This window comes from Mus caroli, chromosome 15 (assembly GCF_900094665.2).
Source record: "Mus caroli chromosome 15, CAROLI_EIJ_v1.1, whole genome shotgun sequence".
NCBI classification, from domain to species: Eukaryota; Metazoa; Chordata; class Mammalia; order Rodentia; family Muridae; genus Mus; species Mus caroli.
In genome coordinates, this window is record NC_034584.1 from 88063680 (window position 1) to 88088495 (window position 24816).

The 24816-nt window shown below is 39.3% G+C and overlaps 1 protein-coding gene across 1 annotated transcript in view; it reads right to left on the reverse strand.

Moving 5' to 3' along the window:
* Positions 1 to 24816, reverse strand: part of Adamts20 (ADAM metallopeptidase with thrombospondin type 1 motif 20) — a 126083-nt gene that overhangs the window by 23197 nt on the left and 78070 nt on the right. Inside the window, exon 29 of the mRNA XM_021183238.1 lies at positions 1796 to 1963. Within this exon, the coding sequence (XP_021038897.1) occupies positions 1796 to 1963 (168 nt within the window). The remainder of the gene's footprint in view (positions 1 to 1795; positions 1964 to 24816) is intronic.

Consider the following 24816-nt stretch of genomic DNA (forward strand, 5'->3'; position numbering starts at 1 on the left):
CCTCTCTTTCCATTGATGGCCGACTAGGCCATCTTTCGATACATATGCAGCTAGAGACAAGAGCTCCGGGGTACTGGTTAGTTCATCATGTTGTTCCAATTATTGGTTTTTCTTTCCTTGTCATAGACGTTAACTCTGTTCACCCACACAGTCCCCAGGTCTGTGACAGAAACAAATAGCCACTTGTGTGGCTCCTGCTGTTTGACTTATTCTATAAAAAGTACTGACACGAAGCCAGCCATTGCAGGCTGTCCCTGCGCTACATCTGGTAATGTGTTCTACACATGTGTGACTTCAGAGGGATGCACGAGATAATCTCTGCTTGCCTCTTTGTGCCAATTGCATGAATCAGAGCACTGCTTTAATGTAATTACCATAAAATGAGTTCATTTCTAGTGCCACCTTGCATGGTGCCGCCATTACAAAGACTGATTGGAAAATTGGCCGGCCAGATTGTTCAAATGCCTTCTTTCAAAGGAGTGCATTTCCTCTGGTATATGATAATGTTTTCAATGTAAGTACTTAGTGGTGCATGTTAATGACTGCTACTAAACAGTGATAAACACTGATTTATAAGACCATTTGTGCCTTCTTTCCAGATGTGTGGCTTTAGGGGAAAATTAAATACTTGAATCGTGAAAAATGCACTCAGCACCCACTCAGACACACTACTAGAGGGGAGAGGTCTTTTGGATTTGTGTATTGGAATCCAGCTTTGCTTCTCAACCCCACATTGAACAGATGGCTCAGTGTGTCAGCTCCCAACTATGATACTGAGTACCATCCACGTGGATGACTGTGCCTAGAGGGGAAACCTCGTGACTTCCTATCTCCCTTGATCAGGGCCAACCTAAGGGACAGTTTACAAAGACAATAGAAGAATCTCTCTCTACTCTTTCCAGTTCTAGGGACCAGTTAAACACGACCAAGTTCCCAGTACCCCAACCCTCTGCAAAGCCTGTTCTATGGTGTCTGACCCCAGACGTTTTTCCTTCAGCAAAAGGTTCCACTCAAAAGCCAACTGTCCATTAAAAACTACATAGGTTGGGGGTTCTTGTCCTTGAATAGGCTAAAGCATCCATACAAACACCTTTCTTTCAAACGTGAGATGTCAGCCTGGACCTTATTTGTTTACCAGTCTCTTTCATAGTAAGTCTTCTTAACCATCCAAAGCTACCTTGACCTCTCACTACACTTGTTCTCTCTCTAGTTGCAACTCTGCATGCAATTCACTAGTCGTCTCTCCAGGATGCAGTCTTAACTCAAATCCAAGATTCTGAGATGCAAACAAAGCCGTTACCGTGGATACAGTGTGTTGTTTAGTAAACTAGATGATATTAGAACCCTTGAGCTTCTCATCATTAGCCTGGTCTCTGTGAATTTATAATCTCAAAAAATGAAGTCACTGAATTATTTTACCAATAGAATAAAGCAAAGGCAACAACACTGTACAGTGCAGAAAATACCACAACAAAAGACACCTTGAAGAAATAAACCTTTCAAGACTACTACAAACAACTACTGAGCGTGGGATATTAAAATGTAAATATAGATATCTAGAGATGATAGATAGATAGATAGATAGATAGATAGATAGATAGATAGATGATAGATGGATGGATAGATGGATAGATAGATAGATAGATAGATAGATAGATAGATAGACAGATAGATGATAGATGATAGATGGATGGATAGATGGATAGATAGATAGATAGATAGATAGATAGATAGATAGATAGATAGATAGATAGATGGTAGAGATGGCAGGCGATGGTTGTAAAATGCCACATACCTCCTTCCATTTATTGGCCTTCCAAGAAGGGCATCGTCCTGATCTGCAAGCTTTGTGAGTTCGAGGTTTATGCAAATGACTGCAATATTTTTCTTCTAATTTCCTTTGGAATTGATCAATACAAAGAACCTCCCGGTACTTTATACCTTTACCACAGGAAGCTGAGCACTATAAAAAAAAAATAGAGGAATACACTTAATGTATTTTTATTAACTTATCTTTAAGGACTATAAAATGAAGCAAGCAAAAACACCATTGCTTTGACATTCCTGTTACACATGGTCTGATATGTGCAGTTCATGAGTATTTGAAATTTGCCAGTTTGCTCTGAACTCTGAACTTTGAATTGGTTCTGACAATATAAAATTCCTTCTCTGTCTAAAATGTACTAGGCATAAGTTCTGATGCATAAAGACTTAGATTTTCTAAGGTTAAAGACTACCTTCAACTAACTGTATATAATGTCTAAACCAGTATTCAGGTTGGTATATACAATCATCACCTTGTATATATGTATTATCATATTTTTATAGCGAAATATATATTTCTCAGTGAAAACAAAACCAAAAATCCTCATGGTCACTCAGTATAGTAAGTTAATAGTCTTGGTTTTTTTTTGTTTTGTTTTAAGTCCTTATGTGTCTGTATTTTGTACCACTGTGTCAGGCATATCTCTGTGGAGCCTTCCAATATAGACAACAAATTGCTTAAGAATATAATTCCATGTGTGAGGTCAGTGCCATGCAGCAGGCAAGTTGGCTTTGGCATGGAGTACTAGTACTTTTGTATAAATTTCTCCCATTGGGAAAGAGAGGTTAAAACACCAGTCCTACAAACTCCTGATAGAGATCAACCTAAGAGAAAGCATATGAAATCTCCAATACAGTCCTATGTGGACCATAGCCAAAGGGGTTCTTACAAACTATTAGGTTCCTCTTTGATCCTTCTTCTTCATGGGTTCTCAGTGAGGACATTGATCACTTGAGCGTGATAGATAGACCATGGGAAAGCCAAGCACGGAAGACATGAATCCCAGACAACTCTAATTTACACTGATGGGGGAGGTGAGTCTCTCCATCACCAGCCTTTCACCAGACCTCTCCTCAAACTTACCCTGCCAAAAGTCTTTTTAAAAATGAGTTGAGATTGGATTCATTTAGAAATATGTAGTATATTGTGAGAATATTAGATAGTATATTACACACACGCATATGCATATATACACATGTACACACATATGTATTATATGTATAAATGTATAACTATATATACATACATAAATTACAGAGGCTGGATGAATAACTCAGCGATTAAGAGTGCTTCCTGTTTGATTATGAGGATGAGAACTTAAATCCTAGCATTCACATAATAAACTGTGTGTGTCATAAAAGCCTGTCGCTCCTCCTTGCAGCATCCAGCGTTCTCCCTAGCCTCTCCTCAAGTGTTCACACCCATGTGTTCATGCATGTGATTGTGTACGTGTGTCTATGTGCATGCATGTTTTTGCATGTATATGTGTACTCAAGTGTGCATACATATAAATTAAAGCCATGTGATGGAGTCTCAAGAGAATCATTGTTTGCTCACAGACAACATATATTTGTTTGCTGTGTTGACCATGTATATTCATACATATAGCTCTTCTTGGGGATTCCTAAAGTTCTTTTAACAGTGCAAAGATCTCAAGAAATTAAAAACCAACTTACAGAATATTACAGGTATTTTCAAGAACGACCAATTAATTTATGAAACAATTGCAACCGGGGGAAAGAGACTGAAATCGAGATTTTTAGTTTAGAATGCAGTGCTATCTCTGCGTGGAATGTAAACTTATATGTGGTAAACCGAAAGTCCCTCTTCAGAAAACAGAACCGTTTCCTATTCCTCTCCAACTCTTTCTCTTCTACCTTGTTTTAATTAATTAGAGTTATCCTGGCCTGGTTAGCTTAATCCAAACTATGTTTTAAAGGGAAAACCAATGTCATAAACATATTTTATAAGAAAAAAATTTTATTCTACAAAAGTAAAATCGGTAACCATAATTTCAGGTAAATTTCTTATCTGCTTAGGAATGGCAGCGCCACTTTTTTGCCTGTGGCTTGTTTTGGTTTATGAAAGATACACCCAGGTCTAATCAAGATTCTTTTCAAACCTGGTATTATACAACTTGTCATCATATTTTTTTTTTCACTTCATTTTATGTTACGGGTGTTTTGTCTCAATATATGTCTGTTCACCACATGTGTGCGTTGCCTGCAGAGACATGAAGTAGATACTGAATGCCCTGAGACTAGAGTTATAGATGGCTGTGAACTGCCATGGAAATTGAAAGAGCAACCAGGGCACCGAACTACTGAGCCATCTCTCCAACCTCATTATTGTGACAATTGGACCACAATAATATTCCCCCCCCCTTTTTAATGTTAAACAATGCTCATTATTTTCTTTCTTAGACTAACCAATCTTCCCTTGAGGCCCTTAATTTGTCTACACACACACACACACACACACACACACACACACCCTTAAGCTTAAAAAACTACCAAACCAAAGATTCGCAAAGTAATTTATGCTTTGGATGGCCTTAAAATCAAACAGTTCTCTCTGGAGCTCTGAACTAGTTCAGATCGGTTTTCCCCAAGTTCTAAGGAAGACTCACTGCAGCATTTGATCACGGCTGATGAATGCCATGTGGGGATTCCTCTAAAGTTAAAGAAAGCATGCTATGCATACAATTCTGTTTTCCTTGGACAGAGGCAGCCTCACAGTAAACAATAGTGAAACGGTACTCTCCTCCTTCTCCCCAAACACACTATATTCTGAGCTGTGGAGACTACACAAAGCAGTCCGTTTCATAGGAAAGCCCCAAACAGAGATTGTTTCCTCTGGTGCAACAGAAATATCTGATTTTTTTTCCCTCTCTCGTTTTTAAGCATTGGCATTTTATTCCCTTGGAATTTTATTAATAACACACAGTCCTTTCTTGAATTCTTCTCACTGATATTTTTCTTAAAAGTCACCTTTATCTCCTATATTGATCATCTTAAAACTGTTTCGAAGCTTGCATATTACTTTACAGGACAATGACTTCCACAGTGGCTTCCATGTCTCCAATATACTTTGGTTACAGCTACCACCCTCTTCTCCAGTCAACCTCTTTCCCGTCTCAATTCCCTTCCCCTTGTCTAGTGGCCACAGATGTTTCATAACCACAAGGACACTAAGCAGCGACAGTGAATAAGCATTCATTTGTAGAGAGAATTGCTCATAGGCAACTCCTGTCAATAAAGAATCCTCTGGCCAATGAGCTGAGGTAGAAATAGGAAGCGGAACACTGGCCGGAAGAGAGAGGATTCTGGGAAATAGTGAATGGCCTGGGCGATTTGCCTTGGAGGAGACGGATGTGAACCAGCTGGTGGCAGAACTCAGAACAAAATAAAGGAGAATCATCCCAGACTTGGACGCATGAAGCTGAGGAGAGGTAACTAACCATGCGGAAGACATAGAATAGATTAAATGGGTTAAATAAGATACGAGATAGGCCAAAACGTGTGGCCTTGGTGTTTAATACATTAGTCTCAGAGTCATGTTTCCAGAAGCAAGAGAGAGAGAGAGAAAAGTGTTTTATGGGTCTTCATGGTCAATGATGCTTACAAACAAGGTGAACAGGGGTGTCTATTAAAAACAGGACATTTGAAGGAAGTGTACAGTCTACTAAGCGATAAAATGGAGACTCTCTGGGCTTCTATTCCAAGAAAACTCAATCTATAATGATAAGATTAACTCTAGAATAGGAAAAATCTCTTTTTTTATTACAGACTACTTGTATGGAATTATAGAATAAAATTGTTATTTCGGGTACACATGATAGAAAAAAATCAGTGACTTAACTGTAGAGATTTTTGACTAGCTCTAGAAACGTAATTACCAAACAAATCCAATGAGGAAATGGAGGTGGTCTTGATCTCACACACTGCAGCCTTGGCTTCTCCATCCAGAACTTTATCCTTTTCTGACAGTGGGAAGCATACTCTGGGAGAATTAGTATGCAAGCTAGCTAGTATCAACAAAACAGCCTGACATCACACCTATTGTCTTCTAACGCTCTGCTATATAACCTGCCCTGTACAGACCTTCCTCTCTATGTGACATCAGTAAAATGACATCTATGTAAGGGCAAAGGGGATTAAAAAATGATTAAGCCAAAATAAATCTAAGAACATTTATATACTATGGAAATTGTGAAGACATATGAATCAGTAAAATACCAGAGAGTACTACAGAACAGCACACATTTTATGTAGAACAGGCTCAGAGATGTTTCCCAAGACTGCCAATAGAGTGGGGTAAAGGACAAAGAGGTCAGTGAATGAGACAGTGTATAATGATGTTCACTAGAAAGGACTCTGCCCACCCCATGTCACGATGCCTGAACACACAAACTCCTTCCTCACCAAAGCCATGGCGCTCTCAACCCTGTCTGTAGATCAATAACTGAGGGTAAACACTACCTTTCTGAATATCATCTTTCTAAAAATTGCTTCCTATTCTTTCTGTAATAACGGACATTTCTCGTCAGCTAATCTGTAAGTGTCTTTGACTCAGAGTGTGTGGTCTGTGAGTGTCTTTGACATGGTTTTGGTTGGCTTTTATGGATCCCTTCTTTGCCTCCTGGTTCTCATTTGCTACACTCAGCATGCCCGTAACTGTCTATTCTTTACCTCTTATTCTCTTACGAATAATAAAGCAAACCAAGAACAGACACACTGAAGAGAAACATGGAAAATAGAGAGAGCCCAGAATGACTTGCTCCCTATCAATGTGTCACAAAGAGTGGAAGAGATAATTGCAGGACACCATAGGCCAGGAGAGAGAGTGTGCAATGACTCCCTCATGCGCCTCTGACATGGCACCAAATCCACTGGGGACACCTAACTGGTTTGAGATGGCACATTCCAAATTCATTGGTTGCTTTCCTATGCTGCTGCATGCTTAGTTCCTCTGAACTGAATCACACACACACACACACACACACACACACACACACACACACACACACACATCCCAGGGATGGATGAGACACTGAGACCAGGGAGATGGAAAAGTTACAAGAGTCAGAAAGTCTGTCTCCCAGGCTATGTACACAATGAACAATTCCTGGGGACAGAAGACTGGCAGAGCAGCCTGAAGCTTGTGCAAGGAGCTGCGGGAATGCAGTCTTAGTAAGTAGTCACTGTGTTAGTGATGGAGCTGCCTTTGAGTCACTGGCTGATGACTCTGGGGTTTACTGGAGTCTCTTCATTAGTGTGCAGCTACTGCTGTGTCTGGAGTGAACAGACATTTGTTCATGATGCCTACCCCAAAGCCAGGCATCAACAAATTAGCCATCATTTTATTTTAGTCCTTGGAGATGCTGTAGCTAGTTATCTGTGGAAATTTTGATCTGGTCTGCAGATTAGAAGATAAATCAAAATTAGAACTATAAAAATTACAATCACATATTTCATTTGCTTTAGGATCGTCCTTTCTGCGACTAGACCCACATCCACATGCAAATGCTTATGTAGTTATTTTTTAAATTGGGATTTATTTTTCTACATTTGCCATGTAAATTTTATTTATACTCCTCTAAGAGTAAATATTAATGCTAATATATAACTGATGGAATGTAAGTTAATATAATCATTATGAAAACAGTATGAAGTCCCTCTGAAAAGTAAAACCGGTATTACTTCATGGCTCAGCTGTAGCAGTGCTGGCTGTGTACCTGAAGGCAATAGTCACCACACAAAAGAGAGACCTGCACAGCCATGTCATAGAGTGAGCTAGGCGATCATCAGCTGAGGAGCGGATAAACAAAGCCCTCTGCATGTGCACAGTGCCTAAGGTGGTCAGGCACTGAGTGGAACATGACTTGGCAGTTTTAAAAATATGCATGCAACTAGAGCTGATCTTGTGGGTGAAATTAAACAGGGACAAAAGGACAAGTGTCCCATGCTCGCCCCACCTGAAACAACCACAAGAACCTGACACGATTACCTGAAACTGAAAACAGAAAAGGACCAGATGGAGAGAAAGGGCTTGGAGCTGAAGGAGCTCTGGGAGATGGGTGGGGCAGGGGAGTGGTCAGAGCAGGGTTTGGCATTAAGAAGACATCACAATGAAACACCTGTGCCTTGGTACAAAACCTGGAATGATTAAATATTTATTACTAAAAGTAAAAAGTATATGAAAAAGAAAACAAATATTCAACACATGATATTAAACAAGTGGTATTGGACACCAGATGGGAGACAGACTCTGGCATCGACATTAAAACTTTTGAGGATTTTTAAATTAAAAACATTTTTTTTCATCGTGTAAATTCTTTTTCTTAATTAAAAACTTCCTGGATGAATTCTCTGTGTGTGTAAATGTATATGTGTATGCATGCATATATATGTATATGTGTGTGTTTGTATATATGTATATACATATACACACATATATATACACATATGCACATAAACATGCATACACACAGAGAATTCATGCATGCATACATATGTATATGTATACATATACATATATACACATACATATATACATATACACACATATACATACACACATATATAACCATATATATGTATATACATACATAGATACACATATATATGTCTATACAGGCACACACACATATATATTTAAATATATATGTATATATATGCATGTGTGTGTGTATTCCATATATTACATGTCACCACCACTTCTCTAAAATACCTTTTGGTAAGTAAGTTTGACAATAACCTATTTTTAAAGCTGACCTCCAATAAATCTATTTATTCATTCCAGGCCAGTTCATAAGCATTAGCACTACCTCTGAACAGCCACAACCCAGCTTCTCCACTCTCCTCCTCACTGACAGTTAAAGAAAAGCAAACCAAGAAGGAGACCTCGTCACTTCGCAATAGCATTGCAAAAAATGTTATGGAAAGAAAAGGATGCTTGCCAAAACCATTTCGTAAATGGCTAAACTATTGGATCATTTGGTCTTCAAGCTACTACAAAGTCCAACCCAAGTCGATGTAACCTCCCTGTCGTTTCTCAGAGCGTTGGTTACTTTAGGTTCCTAATGTGTTAAGTAATTCCGAGTGTATTAGTGGCTACAGTAAGAAACACAGTACCAACAATACAAAAATAGACTGTTGGATGCTGGGAAGATAACACGGTTGGAAGAGTGCTTGCTTCACAGGCATGGACCCTAGGCTCCTGTCCCTACGTAAACCACCTCAGAACAACACTACGAAAGGTACTAATACTCAGTTTTGCTCGGTCTATCAAATTTTCTTGAATTTCTCAGTTTACGTATTCACTAGTTTTCGAGAGAGTCTCCTATATCCGTCCAGACTGTTCTCAAACTTTCTATGTAGCAGAGGGTGACCTTGAACTTCTGAGACTTCCTCTTTTCCTCCCCACTCCTTCCAAGGATTATGGGTGTATACCTCTGTTCCTGTGTTTGGTAGTGCTAAAGCCGGATCCCAGAGCTTCGTGTATGCCGGGCAAGCACTCTACCAAATGAGCTACATCCCAGTCCCCTGACTTTTCCTTTTTAAAGTAATTTTTAGAAAGTATCAGATAATCAGATGAAAGAATTATTTCACTTCTAAGTGTTCCATCAGCTCCTGTTGTTTTTGTAAGAGTAAGGTCCACATGTAAAAGATGACGATGCTCATGGACACATGACTCCTATACAGCTCCAATTGCTTATTTCCCTATGAAGGTGTTAGGTGTTAGGTACTCTGTCCATACAACTGAAGAAAGGCAGCTCCCTAAGTGGTAGGAGGATTCACACACCCTTTCTGTTGCAGGAGAGTTAAGGCCACAGGAAATTTTTCTTACCCTTTCAGCCTGGAATCCCTACTTAACTGCAAACTAGAAATCGTTTTCAACAAGCCAAGCCAATTGTTCTTGAGACGCCACACTGTAGCAGACAGGGCAGATCAGATTAAATTCCAGGCACTCGGTTGGATCGTCTCTCCTGGCTAAGTGGTAATCACAAGCTGTCAATGAAGTTTTCAATTATTATTTCATAAATCTATTGTCCTTATTTGACTCTTTATTCAAAAGTAAAGCTTGGTATGCTCCTCTGGTGAAGTAGATTTACATTTTGATACCGGAATATTTCAATCATAGTCACTTTGCTAGAAAATTTCAAAATAATGTTTTAGTGGCTGTGTTTTACTCCCTTTTGGAACAGTGTTTATGAAATGAGAGACCAAAACATGAACTAAGACCTCAGTAGACAAAGGAGAAGGAGCCCAGGTCAGAAGACTCTAGAAACAGAATATTCCAAGGAGTACAACACAAACTCTTTCTCTCCTAAGGAATTCTAATATAGCAGGTAAATAAGTAACTTTTAAAACAGAATTCTAGCATAATGTGTTCTAAATAAAATCAAAACTATACCTAAGCCCTGGCAATATGGTTTTGTAAATCTCCAGGAATCCAGAGATAGATACCTCCCTATCTCAGAGAAAGTCTGCTACAGTTCGTCTCAGACTTGATTGAGCCCCTTGCAGCTGCTTTACACTGAAGAGCATCCACTATAACAGACAAATGCTTCTACAATTGAATGTCTTTGTTATAAGTCAAAGAAGAAAGGGGTTAGGACAGCATGGTACGATAGCTGTTGAGAACAAGAAAATGGACACAATATGCACGTGAAGACCATCTCCTGGGACGTGGCCTGCTACGGTGCTGTCCCTTAATTCAGCGGTGCTGTCATTCACAGCGTTTCTGGAATGGTGCCACAGACAGTTTGAAAGTTTAGTGGAGTTTGAAGTTTTCCTGTGACAGGTATCTTTTTTGACTATGCAGCTTGAGTTTGACAACATTTAGTTATGAAAAATATTTACTGCTAAAATACGTTATTCTCTTGCGTTGCACCTAATCACTTAAATTTCTTAGCTTTAGACAGTTAAGATTTTTAAAAATCAGATTAATCTGCAAAGTGTTTGGTTCCCAAACCAAAGAGCAAAAAATAAATCCCACCTAATAATATACTCAGCACATTTTCTTCTGTTGAAGTTGCTGTGCCAATCATAACTTTTAAATTTCTTTTATGCTCTAAATTTAATTTTTGGCTGTATGTACATACATCTTCATATACACATAATAGATTTACAGTTCTAACTTGGGAAATGCACTATGAGTCGTTGCATATATAATTCAAATGTCTGACTCAATAGGAATAATACTTAACGGTAACTTACTGCCATATACTTGGCATTACTAAGTAATTCTACAAAGGTCAAAGGTCGCTACTCTATCCAATTTCAAATATAAAACGTGAAGCAAAGTTAGATTAATTTATTCAGTGTCTCTTGTAGAAATACTCAACACACAGTGCTAGTTGGTGCACACAAGTATTAGAAAAGCAGGGTGGAAAACCAGTGCAACATGTCAAGACATGTCTCAAACACTGAATCGACTTTCTTCAGTGGGAGCTGATGAAGTCATTTCAAACGTGTAAAGAAGGATACTGTCCCTCCAGTCTAACCCTGGAGGTTCTGACTGTCACTGGAAGAATCAAGGCAGGAAGCTGGAGCCAGGAGCTGGAGCAGAGACCATGGGGAATTGCTGAGCGGCTCGCCATCTTACATAAGGTTCACCTGCCACAGAAGGCACCACCCACAAAGGACTGGCCCTCCCACACCAGCTAGCCAAAAAAGTCCTCACAGGCCAATCCCCAACTGGGCTTTCCTCCTCCTGGTGACTGTTGTTTATGTTGATGTCTCTTCTGCCTGGGGGTGGGGGTGGGGAGAGGGGGGTGGGGGTGAGGAGAAGGGGTGGGGGGGAGAGGGGCTGGGGGTGGGAGGGGGTATCCACCAGTACAGGTGTTATTGAACTCATCTCTGTTTTGCTACAAAGCAGCACTAAATGTATTTCTAATTCAAAATTCAAGCATCAGCAGCATTCATTATTAAGACAGGGTCTTACTATGTAGCCCTGGCTGGCTTGGAACTTGCTATATCGATCAGGGTGGTCTTAAAATCACAGAGTCGACCTGCCTCGGCCTCATAAACACTGGGGTCAAAGGGCCGAGCCCTCTTGCTTAGCTGAAAGCACTGTTTGCAGCAAAAAGTGCTCAGGCCCTTCTGCCATGATTCTAAAGCTTGTCGTTTTCTTTCTATCTAAGAGAATTTTTGTTTGTTGTTTCTGCTATAAAAGGATAAGGATTATTTTAGACTTCTTAGTAATGTCTGTTTGCAAGTGCGACTGATCTAGATTTCCTGTCTGGAGTTTAAAACTCATCCGGGGACCTCGATCTTTACTCATTTTAAGACAACAAAAACTGTGGCTATTATGAGAATAGTGGAAATAGTGCCAAATTTTTAATAATTCTTTCAGTGGTATTGCTGTGAGTTCGCTTTTTTTTTCCTGGTGCCTTTATAAACCACAGCAAACCAGGAGACTGTTTTTCCAAGAAGGTACGATAATCTCTGTAATAAAGATCCCACTCATACGCTATCTGGGAGCCCACAGCCAGAACCATGAGCATCTGCCTTCCTGGACGGTGAAACTGAAATCTGTTCAGTGTGGGCAGACTCCCCCTCCCCCCACCTCACCCCCTGCCACACACACACACACACACACACACACACACACACGCACACACACTTACTTTTAAGGTATTACAAGGATAACACTGACAACATTCTTAAAACCAAGCCCAGCAAAGTAGCAGGATTGACCAACCCCATTTCTACAATCGCTTTGTGAGCTGCTTTGGGAATCGACAGAGCTGCCAAAAGGTTTGCTTTTAGGCAGGATTGTAAAGGTCCCAAAAGGACTGTGCACGGAGAGCTGTTGGATGAGACGTGAATGGGTGCTTATTAGTGTTCTGGGCAGGGAGAGGTTGGAGCTAGGCTTAGAGAAAAGCCAGACACTGTACAAATTAATGTCTACTTAGCACGTGCACCAAAAGTGGCAACAGAAGGGCTTTAGGGATTAAATTTATATGTCAGTGAATTCAAGCCTATTTTAAATAATGAACATAAGCACGAAGCACGAATTATTTTTGTTAAATTTAAGATTTTTTTTTTCAATTTCTAATACCAGGTAGTGATGGATTGAATACTAAAAACACATGGGATAGGGAATCAGGCACTTAGGTTTTGAAATCACTGTCAGTTATTGGCCAACCCAGGGCTAGATGTTTATTGTGGCTTGAATGTGGAGTGTTCCCCAGAAGCTCAGGTGTTTGAATACTTGGTTCCCCACTGCTGGGACTATTCAGAAAAGTCTTGGGACCTTTGGGCAGTGGAGTCTTTCTAGATAAAGAGAGTAACTTGGATAGGTGTTAAGGGTTTGTAGCCCAGCCTCACATCCTGTCTGCAATCTACTCCCCAGCTACCAATGAAAGGTGACCCTCTGCCTGTCTGCCTTTCCCGCCATGATAGACTGGTCCTTCTAGAACCAAGAGCCAAGCCACACCCATTATTAAGTAGTTTAGTCAGATGTCGAGTTTTAGCAGTATGTAAAGTAACTACCAGTGCTTCAGGTTTACCAGTTCTCTGTTTTCTCTTAATAAAATGACACAAGCTGCAGGGCTTGCACTGCTGGCTAGCCATGCTGCAATGGTGGCTAGCCATGCTGCACTAGTGGGTAGCACCACTGCACTGGTGGGTAGCCATGCTGCAGTATTACATGTGAAGGAATCACCTACCTTGCTTGACATACTAGTGTAAATGCACAGTAAACCAACTGCTCCCACCTTCCTTTCTTCCTTCCTTTCTTGCTTCCTTTTTTCATTCCTACCTGCCTGCCTTCCTTCCTCCCGTTCTTTCTTCCTTTCTTTTCTTTTCTTTTCCAAATTCTGAGGATGATAGAGACTCTCATATTGGTTTGTGAGCCCACACAATTGGAACACAGCATTTCTGGGTTCAACAGTCAGAATAGGAGGTAAGTATGCCAGGGGCCTCTAAATAACTGTGTCAGTCTCCTGAGGAAAACCATTTACCCAAACACTGGGGAAAAAATTGCTTTAGTTATACACTAAATTATTTTCAAAGTAGGCATGAGGTAAAGAAAGAAGAATATATTTTTGCAAAAGATACTTTTGTAAATAAAAGTCAGTTTGAAAAAAGATTTAGTTAAAAGTGTTTGACTTCATAGGTGGTTGTTGTTGTTGTTGTTGTTGTTGTTGTTGTTGTTGGGGGACCTGCTCAGTAGCCCAGACTGGCATCCAGCACATAACTGTATCTCTGTTAGGATCTGTTGTGATAGCATTAAAGGCATGAGTCGCCACATCCAGCCTCTCTATATCTGTCCATTTCTTTCCTCCTTTTGATTTTTTCAAAACCCAAAGTCAACGTGAATAATATAGGAAGAATTTGCTGGAATATACATAGAATGAGCACCAATGAGAAATGAGATCCCTTGTCCCTGCAGAGCCCCATGAACTCACTTTCCACGAATGCTGCCCTGTAAATTGGGAGTGCAGCCTAGCTCTTCGCTCATCAGAGTAAGAATAACTCAACATGTTCTCATGAGCTCAGGGATATTTATCTGTGAATCAGCACTATTAGTCATAACATACTCATAAGATACTATTTTCTGTATTCAGTTACCACAGCTTTAAAATGGAAAGCTTTCATCTGTCCATAGGAAACATAAACACTTCAACTAAATTTCTCAGAATATGTACATACATCCCTTCAGCCCAGATATACTATTGTGAATGTTCTATTTTAGTAAAAAGAAAATTAGGCTTGGTGTTTTAGCATGTTCTTTTAAAGACCGGATCTTATATAGTCTACATCCTGAATACTGAGATTATAGGTATGTGCAGCCATACACAGCTTTTAAGCTTTTTAAAGACACATTTTACTATGTCAACTTTACACAGAATACACACACCATTCAATACTGTATCTATTTTATCTGAATGGAGAGGCGAACGATTGTTAACCCTGCAAAAAACGGCAGAGGGAAGATAGCTCCATGTAATTGATCTGTGCTGTACTGACTTCTAGGGCCCTGCAGATCAATGGAGATGAGAATCTACCCTTGGTGATAGTGCCCATGTTTATAAAATAGTGCTGGAATGATCAGGACCCTAAATAAGGCTACATGCAGGATACTGAGAAATTCCTAGAAGTGTGGTGAAAAGCCTGGAGAAACCCTTTAATTAGCAAATAAGTAGTCATTTTGAAAATGAAGGAGGTATGATCTTTTCTTTGACTCTTACAGTCTCTTGAAAGCATATCCAGTTTCATAATATCGTCTACACAATATAATTGTCACATTTTTAGTTCTTCTACTACAGTAATGACATCCACCAATTACAAATAATAACATCAGGTGCCTACTGATTTTATGTACTATATTTGAGGTTGTATGTTATGGGTTAAATATATTCTAACAGAACCAGCAAGTTTTTCTAAACATACTTATTCCCTAACAAGAATGACAGGCTAGAAGGAAGATGCTTTCCTGATAAGTATAATGGCTATAACAAATCGGCAATCTGCCCACTTGCTACTGTGTTTAAGCACAAGGTTATTTAAGTTTGAAAGATCATTCAGAGTATTAGTAAATATTCCACCCAGTATTTTTCTCAGAAATAATTTAATAGTCACATTTAAGTCTCTCAAGTCTGTGAGAGTTAACATTTTAGGTTAGTTTCACCATTTTCCTGCAAATTAAACTTTATTGATCACTTTTAAGGAATTTGTGTGGGTTCTAGTTAGCTTTTATTGAGTTTGAATGGGTTCTAGCTTTTCAAAAATACAATTCTGTGTTGAATGGTAGTTTAGCATTTAGATCATATGTAAAGGCTAATTATCTGGCAATAGCTGTCAGGACTAAAAGTCTATTTTTCCTCCCTCAGTCTTTAAGGAATCTTTGTATCCCAACCCCCACCACCCAGAACTCTTCCATCTGTGCACATGTGGCTATGTGTGCAGGGACAATCACGTGTTCCTTCTGTCTTCCTATTTTTTACCCACTGCAATATAAATTGTTCTACAACCTAATCCAGTTGTACTTTATCTCCATCTCTTGTTGTGTGTCATATTAAGTAATTGCTATGTAAACAGACAAATACTTGGTAGACATTTGCTATCTCTGAAAAAGCATGGTATGAAAAATAGCTATCTTCCCCCCCCCATTAAAACGGCAAGATAAAGTAATATATTTCTTGCCCCAGGCTTTGCTGTTCTGTGTCCATTCTAATCCCCTCAGAGTCCCCTGCCTGTCCACTATGAGCAGCTCCTTCTCCTCCCTCAAAAGCTGGAGCTGGGACCAAAAGGACCAGACAATAAGGTGGCAATCTTCAACACACAGCCAGTGAGATGCTACCAATCAAGATGAAAGTGCGTGCTATGATTAAGGTAAAACAAAAGAACTGATGGCCAATGTTCAATTTCAGGATAGCTCAAGGGCCTCAGAAGACACATCATCTAAGGAGGTGTCACATAAAGCAGACACAACAACACAGTAAAGGTATTGAGAAAAATGCAAATTTAAAATTCGAATGAATGCCACACAAGTAGAATTACTAAAATTTAGAAGTCTGACACTTTCATGTGTTGACAAGGATGTGGGGGCTCTAGGAATTTCAAAACCACTATAGAAAAGTGGTAGCATTAATTAAGACAGAATATATGCATAAGCCAAGACCCTGTCATTCAAGTCTTGGCTACATAGACAACAGATATTAATATCCATGTCGCCATGACATTTGTGAGAAGTGACCATACGCCATTATTTAAATCCACAAATAATAAAAGCCCCAATGCTTGTTATCTGTAGTGTATCCATATGGATTTACCTGCTTATTTATAAAGGTCATACAGCTGGGGGTTCACAGAGGAGATCCTAGACTGTTATGAAAACTGAAATTATATTTTTGGTTGTGAGCCTAGCCTTTAATGGCTGAGCCATCTCTCCAGCTCGATTATGTGTAACATGTTCACGGCGCACATATAATAACATGATTCTCACAAGTGATTTAAATTTCATTTATCTAAAGTTACAAACCAGGCCAGCTGATTGGCTATAGCTGGTGTAAGTCAAATGGTAACTGTTGGCCTTAAAGTGACTTTGGAGACACAGGAGAATTCCTGGGGGTGGGTGCTGGCTGTACAGGTTTGTTTAGTTTGGAAAATATTGGATGAATTGAGAATTTGATAAATGCTATATTTCCATAAGAGACAAAAGGAACCAAATTTAGTCTAGATAAATTCCCCTCATATACTATCACTTCACTCAGTTCAGAGGCTCATGTCTGAGGTTCCTTTGGTACTGAAGCTGGCCTTTTCTACAGGATGTAGGTTTCCATCTCCAGAAGGAAAGGTTGCAAATGATAATATGTAAAACATAACATTGTGAACTACTGTGAGCCCTTGTGTATGGCTTCATTCTGTCTGCAAAACTCCAGTAAGATGTTGCCTTCCCTCCAGGAAAGTGAGATCTTAAAAATGTTAGCTTTTAACGGTTATTCTGTAAACCATGAATAGTGCTTAGATCTGTGTCTTCTGCTAGCATACTGCTTACTCCAAGGCAGAGGAGTCAGAACAGACTTTCCATATTCCAGAAGGCTAAAGAGTAACAACACATCTCCAAATTCCTAGAAAATGAAAGTTCACGTGTCTCTTGGTAAAGTCAAGATTATAAAATATTGCCTGGGCTACCAATGGACTGTGCACATTACCACCTCTAAAATTGGTTTCCCCCCTCATTGATCAACTTATTTCCCCTTCAGATCCTAGTTTCTTTTATCCTAGAGTTAGCCATTATAGCTTTATTCTCCTGGTGACGAAGCTCTTGACAAGATGTTGGCATATGCGTGTCTCTTAGTTTTCAGTAGCAGCTCTACGTGTTAACAAAGAACAGTCCTTCCATCCCTCCTCGCCTGCCTCTCTTCTCTCCTTACACATTGAGTACCATGCTGTGTGAGTTATGCAGAAATCCATGGTAAGTTCCTGAAGGTCTCTAAGTCACCACCCTCGTACAGTGTGTCACCTTTTTCAATTCACTCATGAGAATTATTCATTATTTTTCCCAAACCAACAGTCTCATTTCCATTCCCCCCCCAAAAAAAACAATATTCCCCATATCTACAGAATTTTAGATTTTAGAAATCTCTTCTATCTGTTACATTTGGCTGTCCTTCGTGTGATATGAACTCACTATTCCAGCCTTCTGCCTGCTCCTTGTCTCTCACAGAGCAATCTCACGAATTGGGTGTCACCACAAACAAGTAAATGGACCAACTTTTCTCTGTGTGGCTTTTGTTCAGTTGGTCTCTGGCCAATGCCTCCTTTCCACTCACATCAATGTTGAGACCCAGGCCTGCTCCTGCAAATGTCCCTTCACATGCTCCAGTTTTTTACTTCCCTCTCTTCCTTCTTTTACTTATATATGTTAGCCATGTTAATTTCCCATGGACAATGGGTCCTTTGAAGACACAATCTTCATTTTCAGTGTTCTACAATCTTAATAAGACCTAATACAAATGAACTGTCAGTCATCTTGAATGTCCATTTTGGCTGATGGGTTGCTGGTAGTTTCTATCCACCATGCCCTTCATAACTATTTCTCAAGCCACTGGGGGTTTGGGGTCACAACTACAAAAACAACAAAAATCCAAGGAAGTAAAAGTTCTGACTAGAAAGCTAGTCTGTTTTCTAGAGGATCATTTTCCAGCTCAGCTAATAACTTGTGCAGAATTCCCAGGGTCTTCTGTAGATCAACTGTGACATTGTAATCACACAAATACACACAAGTCCTATGCTTTATGTTTGAATAATTAAAGGTTATATTACAGAAGAATATATGGGTCTGACTAGATTTAAGAATAAATTAGTGTATGCTAATTTGATTACAAATTAAGCAAATTCTTACTTTTGGCGCAATATCAGGTGTGGGACAGCTCAGGAAAGCAGTTCATAAGCTAACAGTGTCTATGAAAACAAATCATACACTTCCAGTGTTTTTTATTAATTATTTGTCTATTAGTCTTTGCCTAATAGGTCTGTGCACCATGTACATGCAGTACCTATGGAGGCCAGAAGAGAGCATTTGGTTCTCTGGAGCTGGATTTAAAGATGGTTATGAGCCACCATGTAGGTGCTGGAAATTGAACATGGATTCTCTGATATAGCAATCAGCGTTCTAAGTACTGAGCCATCTCCCCTAGTCCCTCAGGTGTTTATTGTTTTGTGGAGGCAGCATCTTGCTATATCTAGACCTTGAACTGCAGTCTCACTTGTCAGCCTCCTTATGCAGGGATCCGCAGGCATATACACGGATGCCTGACCATTTCATTTTTGACCAGCCATCCACACAGCTGCCTGTAATCCCAGATCTTGAGAAGGGGAGGCAGAAGTCTCACGGCATTGAAAGTTTGCAGCCAGCCTGTCTTAAACAATGCCCGAAATAATGATAATAGTAGTTTCTTTGTTGACACCAGGGGATAAGGATTTACAGATGTTACTAAACATCTTGATCATACAAGTATCTGAATGTCTAAGGCAAAGCTGTTGAAAATTATAACTCAGAAATTCAAAAGCCTTTGTAAGAGCAGTAAATACTACCTTTTTGTTCAATAAAGCGTGCATCTGGTTTTATGTGAATGTGGACACACACACACACACACACACACACACGGTAAAGGTCAGAAACAGCCTATAGGCTGTCCTCATCTCCCACTAGGTGTCTTCTTGTTCACAGTGTGTGCTGGGCTAGCTGGCTTGCAAACCTTCAGGGATTGCCCTTTTCCTTCTCCCATCTCATTGGAGTGCTGGCATTGTAGGCACTTACTGCTGTGTCTAGCTTTATTTACATGGGTTCGGAGGATCCGAATTCAAGTCAAGAGACAGCTCTCCAACACCAAAATACTGTTTTAAGAAGTTCTACTTCCTTTTTTTAAAAAAAATCCAAAATAAAAATGTAACCTTTACAGTTTGGGCGATGTGTGTACATGATGCACAGCACCCATGATAACACCTGTTTTCCCAGCAGAAGTGGGTAGCGCTGTCCCCAATGCTTTGTATATCCAGTGAGATTCTGAGGCCCACCCCTGTTTACTGACAACGCCTCGGCTGACACATGTGTAATCTCATGGTCCTTCTCTGTGCTGAGAAGATGCCATGAAGTCCTGTCCCCTGCTCTTGTGCTTCCTTGGGCTTTTAGCACAAGAAGGGTTTGGGCTGTTGTGTCTACACTCCCGAAGAGAAATTGGGTTCATTATAGAAACAATTGCGTTCTACATTGTTCATTATAGAAACAATTGTGTTCTACATTTGCTAATAAGTTAAGGACTACAGATGAGCTACCTAATGCCTGTCATTTTCAATACGGAAAAACCTGAGCAGTTGGTGGCAGAAAGCAGTTGCTTTAGGAAGCCTCCCACAAACATTTTGAAATGTTTGAAAATATTTGTGTTACGTGATTTTGCCAAGTTTCCTTAGAACTTCGAAGCCAAATTTTATACCAAGTTTCCTTAGAACTTCGAAGCCAAATTTTATAATCTGTTTAAATGGTTTAAGTGGTTTCCAAATCTTTCAATGTTAAAGACCTTATAGTTCCAAAGGTAGGTATTTGTAAAATATAAAGATTTGACTCCAAAGAGTTTAAAGAAATTAGATGTGTCCTTTAAAACAAATTTGTAAAATGGTCACTACACTTGATTTTAAACCAATTTCCACGATACTACAAGAGCACCCATATCTAGGCTTTGCTACATTGAGGGATTTCTGCCAGGAAATCCTTCAACTTTTAGAAATGATTAAAATCATATTTTAGATACATCATGTACTCTGGCCAGCCTCCTGGGGTTGAGCTAAATGTTCAACACTCATAAAAATATTCTAACACTTCTTAACAATTGAATGGTTGAAAAATTATTTGATGATAGAAAATTTTCTAACCTCCATAAAATAAGTTACATTTAATACTATTCACAGACTTTTTAAAAATTCATGTTCATATTTCTTTTATAAAGACACACAATAATAATATAAAGAGATAGTGTAGAAAAACATGAAAATACACAATGAAAACATGTTAAGAGAAATAGATGTGATCAAGTCATTACTAATCGATTGCCTAGAAACTGTCAAGCCATTGATGTACAGATGTTAATGTCTGACTCTGGGGATCACATAGAAGCCTGAATGCGGTGGTTTTCTCCAGCTACTGACAGCTGACACGACGCACACAGTGTCTGTGACGCCAGGAACGTTCCTCTGGCTTCCACAAGCAGAGGAACTTCAGCCAAGGCATAAAGAGAACACAGGATAATTTCTTCTGAAAACAGCTAGTTGTTTCCAGAGGATCTCGCACCGACGTTCATTTCTTGTGAGGCATGTGTCAGATCCTCATGTACAGATGAGGCTGCGGCGTTGTGTGAAACCCACCTACTGTTTCAGGGCAGAAGAAGCCCCTCCTCAGCATAACCCAAGTTATGAAAAAGTACATGTGACTGGTGTAAGTTTCCTGGAAGGATTCACTAGCAGCAAAATTACCAATTCCAAGTGTGACCCTTATTAGTAAGCCTTGGTTTACTCTAACACAGCAAGCTCCAGATATTTATGTCTACGGTATTACAGCCCACTTGGCTGTTACTGCAGCTGTAATGCCGAATGCATGGGAACACTCACCCTGCAATTGCCAAGCCTGTGCCCGTACAACTGCATCTGGTTGAGTTACAGTGCCCAGCAGAGTCCCTACTATACCGTACATAGATTACTTTGGAGAACAAATAAATTTATTTTGGAAAGATGTGATATAAATACGACAAGCAAACTTTGAATACGTTTTAAATATGTAACTAACTAAATACAATTTAATACATTTTAAACTTTATTTTAAAAGTTGACCTCCAGGGGTGGCAAGATGGCTCAGTGGATAAACGTGTTCTCTGCCAACCCTAATGACCTGATGGGCATCCACAGGGTGTCAGTGAGAACTGAGCCCTGCAAGTTGTTCTCTGACATTCACAAGTATACAATGGCATGCATTTGCAAATGTGCACACACACTAATAATAACAATAATAATAATAATATACAAACTTTTTAAAAACTCATTTCCAAACTACTTATTCTGTTTGGATGTTCTTTCTTTCCAAATTTAAGAAAATAACTACTGTGGGTACTTTTATTGGTCTTTGCAAAGTTGAAATAAGCAACAGCTTTCTGAAGCATTCCCCATACATTACCTGGCTCCTCTGCAGCCTCTGGCTTCAGCGGTGCCAGGCAGCTCAGAGCCGCTCCTAGCATCACCCAGAGTCACAGCTGCAGAGGCAGCAGCCACTCCACAGCTTTCATCAGACTTGTTGGACAAAACCCTTAATGCAGCAAGTTGTGGAGTCAAGTGAGTGTGCTCAGACCACCAGCCCAATCCTGAAAGCTTGTGTCGCATGCATTCGACTTAGAGATGTAATGGCTTTTCCCCACCATAATCCTATGTGATCGTTCCCTCAGAAACACGTTGAAGAAAAGTGCCAGAGTGAACAGGTTTCAAAGGGCAAGCTTTTGCTCAAAACAAAACAAAACAAAACAAAACAAAGCAAAAACATGCTAAGGTTTCATAAGAGAAAGACTCTTTGCATAATGCTGTTTCCATATTCTCACTGTCCTATTCTCAAGCAGAACATACCAGAATACACAGTATTTACTTATCAAACATGAGTTCATTCCGCCCTGGGACGACTACCATTCTAGGAAAATGCATTCTGGGGAACTATTTTGAGTTGGTGGAGAAATACAAGGGAATATTTTTAAAAAAGCATTTCCTCCGATGTTCTGAGTGATGAGCCTCTTAAAGATTATGCTGGCTACAAACTAACAATCAGTGACTTTAATGATAATAAGCACCACTAAGTTGTATCAGTGCGTATAGTCTATCAGAAGAAAACTTAGATGTTTCTAGTAGTTTTGTATCGACAGGTAAACAGTAAACCTTACACTCTTCCATTGCTATGTTAGTTTGTAAAAAAGGGAAATCTAGAAAACCATAGTAACTTATACAAACAGTAAACTTAGGAAAACATTCACTTTCAACAGTTAGCTTTTTAATAAGAGACATCAACAGCCTGTTACTAAGACAAACAGCACCAAGGAGAGGGGCCATTCGTTCCAGCATAAGGTTTGTCAGTTGCTTAAAACATTTAGGTACTGACGCAAGGGATAATAATACAGCATACATATACATTATGCAAAGCGTAATGACAGCACATTGACACACATCGTATGTTAAGATACAATCCATTCATATTGGCTAATTACAAAGATGCAGTTATTCAATTAACAAGCATGGATTACAATTCATTTATTCTGTTATTACAACACAAGATTTCTCAGAACATGAAGAAAAGTTAAGAATATTTTCAATTTTTTTCTAAAATATTTTAATCATGACTTTACTCACTGTCTTTTTACTATCCTTTACAATAAAAAGGTTCAGTGTTGTCATTCATTTGTGTATATACACATATATTCCCTTAGTTTTCTAACTGAATGAGCAGGGTCTATTGAAATTCATGTCAGTCATGAAAGAGTACTAATCTAATGTATTCTAAGAGGTATTCTGAAATTTGGCTAATCTGTAAGCAACACTGAAAGAGTCAAAAAAATATATTTATATATACCTGGTTTTGATAACAAAACTTAAGATCCCCTGAGTCCTTTTAATATAAAAGACTAATTGAAAAAATAAATATTCTTCATATAATAACAGAAATCCAGGTACTCTAATGATATATATCTTTACACATGCAAATAAATAGGTTTGTAAAAAAAAAAATCTGGCATAAACATTTATTGCGATTTAAAAAAAACTTCATTTTCAAATTATCAAAATATATAAAGATATTAGAGTCTTCCCCTAGTGCAAAGATTGAATTACTCGATTAGCTGCGTTTGAAACAGTTGTGTGGTACACACTGAAGATCTCTGCAATCCTCTCTTACTGTTCTGTAACCTTGGGTACCGTTTTCTTGACTGATTGTTTCTGTGAGTTTGAAGGGCTGCTCGTGCAGAGGACTTAATAGACATCCAGGTTTCTCAGTTATGGCATGGTCTATGCACAAACATCTCTGGAATACAGGGTCAGATATTCCAATACAGTACATAGACAAATGCATATACCAGGCTGGGCAAGTTTAGAACTGCAGAGTGTTCAGAATACCAGGTGGAAGCCCCTGTGGATGCCTACCTCCTACAGAACATGGCCATGCTGAGGCCTAGGACTTGAACTAAGCTCCTCTCCTGTACTTTAGCCATGCCTTTCTGTCCACTAAGCCAATCAGGTCTCAGCCAAACCTTCTAAGAAATGGCCTGATAGTAAATATTTCCAGCATTGTGGCTGGCAGAGTCAGCTCAACCACTGTGGTGTAGCATCCGTCGCAGATGGTAAGGAACAAATGACTTCACTGAGTACCAGTAAGGCATGTGGCATATGAAAACAGCCAGCACACGTATCCCTGATGAAAATCTTAACTCAGAATCATCACAGTTAGGTATTTCAGCACCTATCAGGAAGTAGAGAGGCAGGTGCATGCTTCACGCTTATCCACTCCCTCACAGGAAAACAGCACCAAGGAGCTCAAAGGCAAAGCCGCCAGATCCAGGTCCCCAAGTACTGGCTAGCTTTCTCCCCAGTTGGGACAGAATGTCTCGGTTTATGAGTTTAGTTACAAATAGATCGCTGTCTCAAATCTAGATTTTTATCTGGAAGGTAAATACTCATTTTTTTCACAATCTAAAAATAAAAAGGTGATAAAATGCTAATTTCAATATACTCATGTATTAATTATACTTCCAACCAGATATTTGAAAAATATTAGGGAAAATATTTACGAGCCCTATCTATGAGTTTTGACTATGATTCAAAACATGGAAAAGTAATATATACCTAACCCACAGTAAGTCCACACGGTGGAAAATGGATATTCATAGTAAATTACTACGCAAGTCGTAGGTCTCTAGGATGCATTTAACTATGAACACTTTTTATGTAAGCAAATGT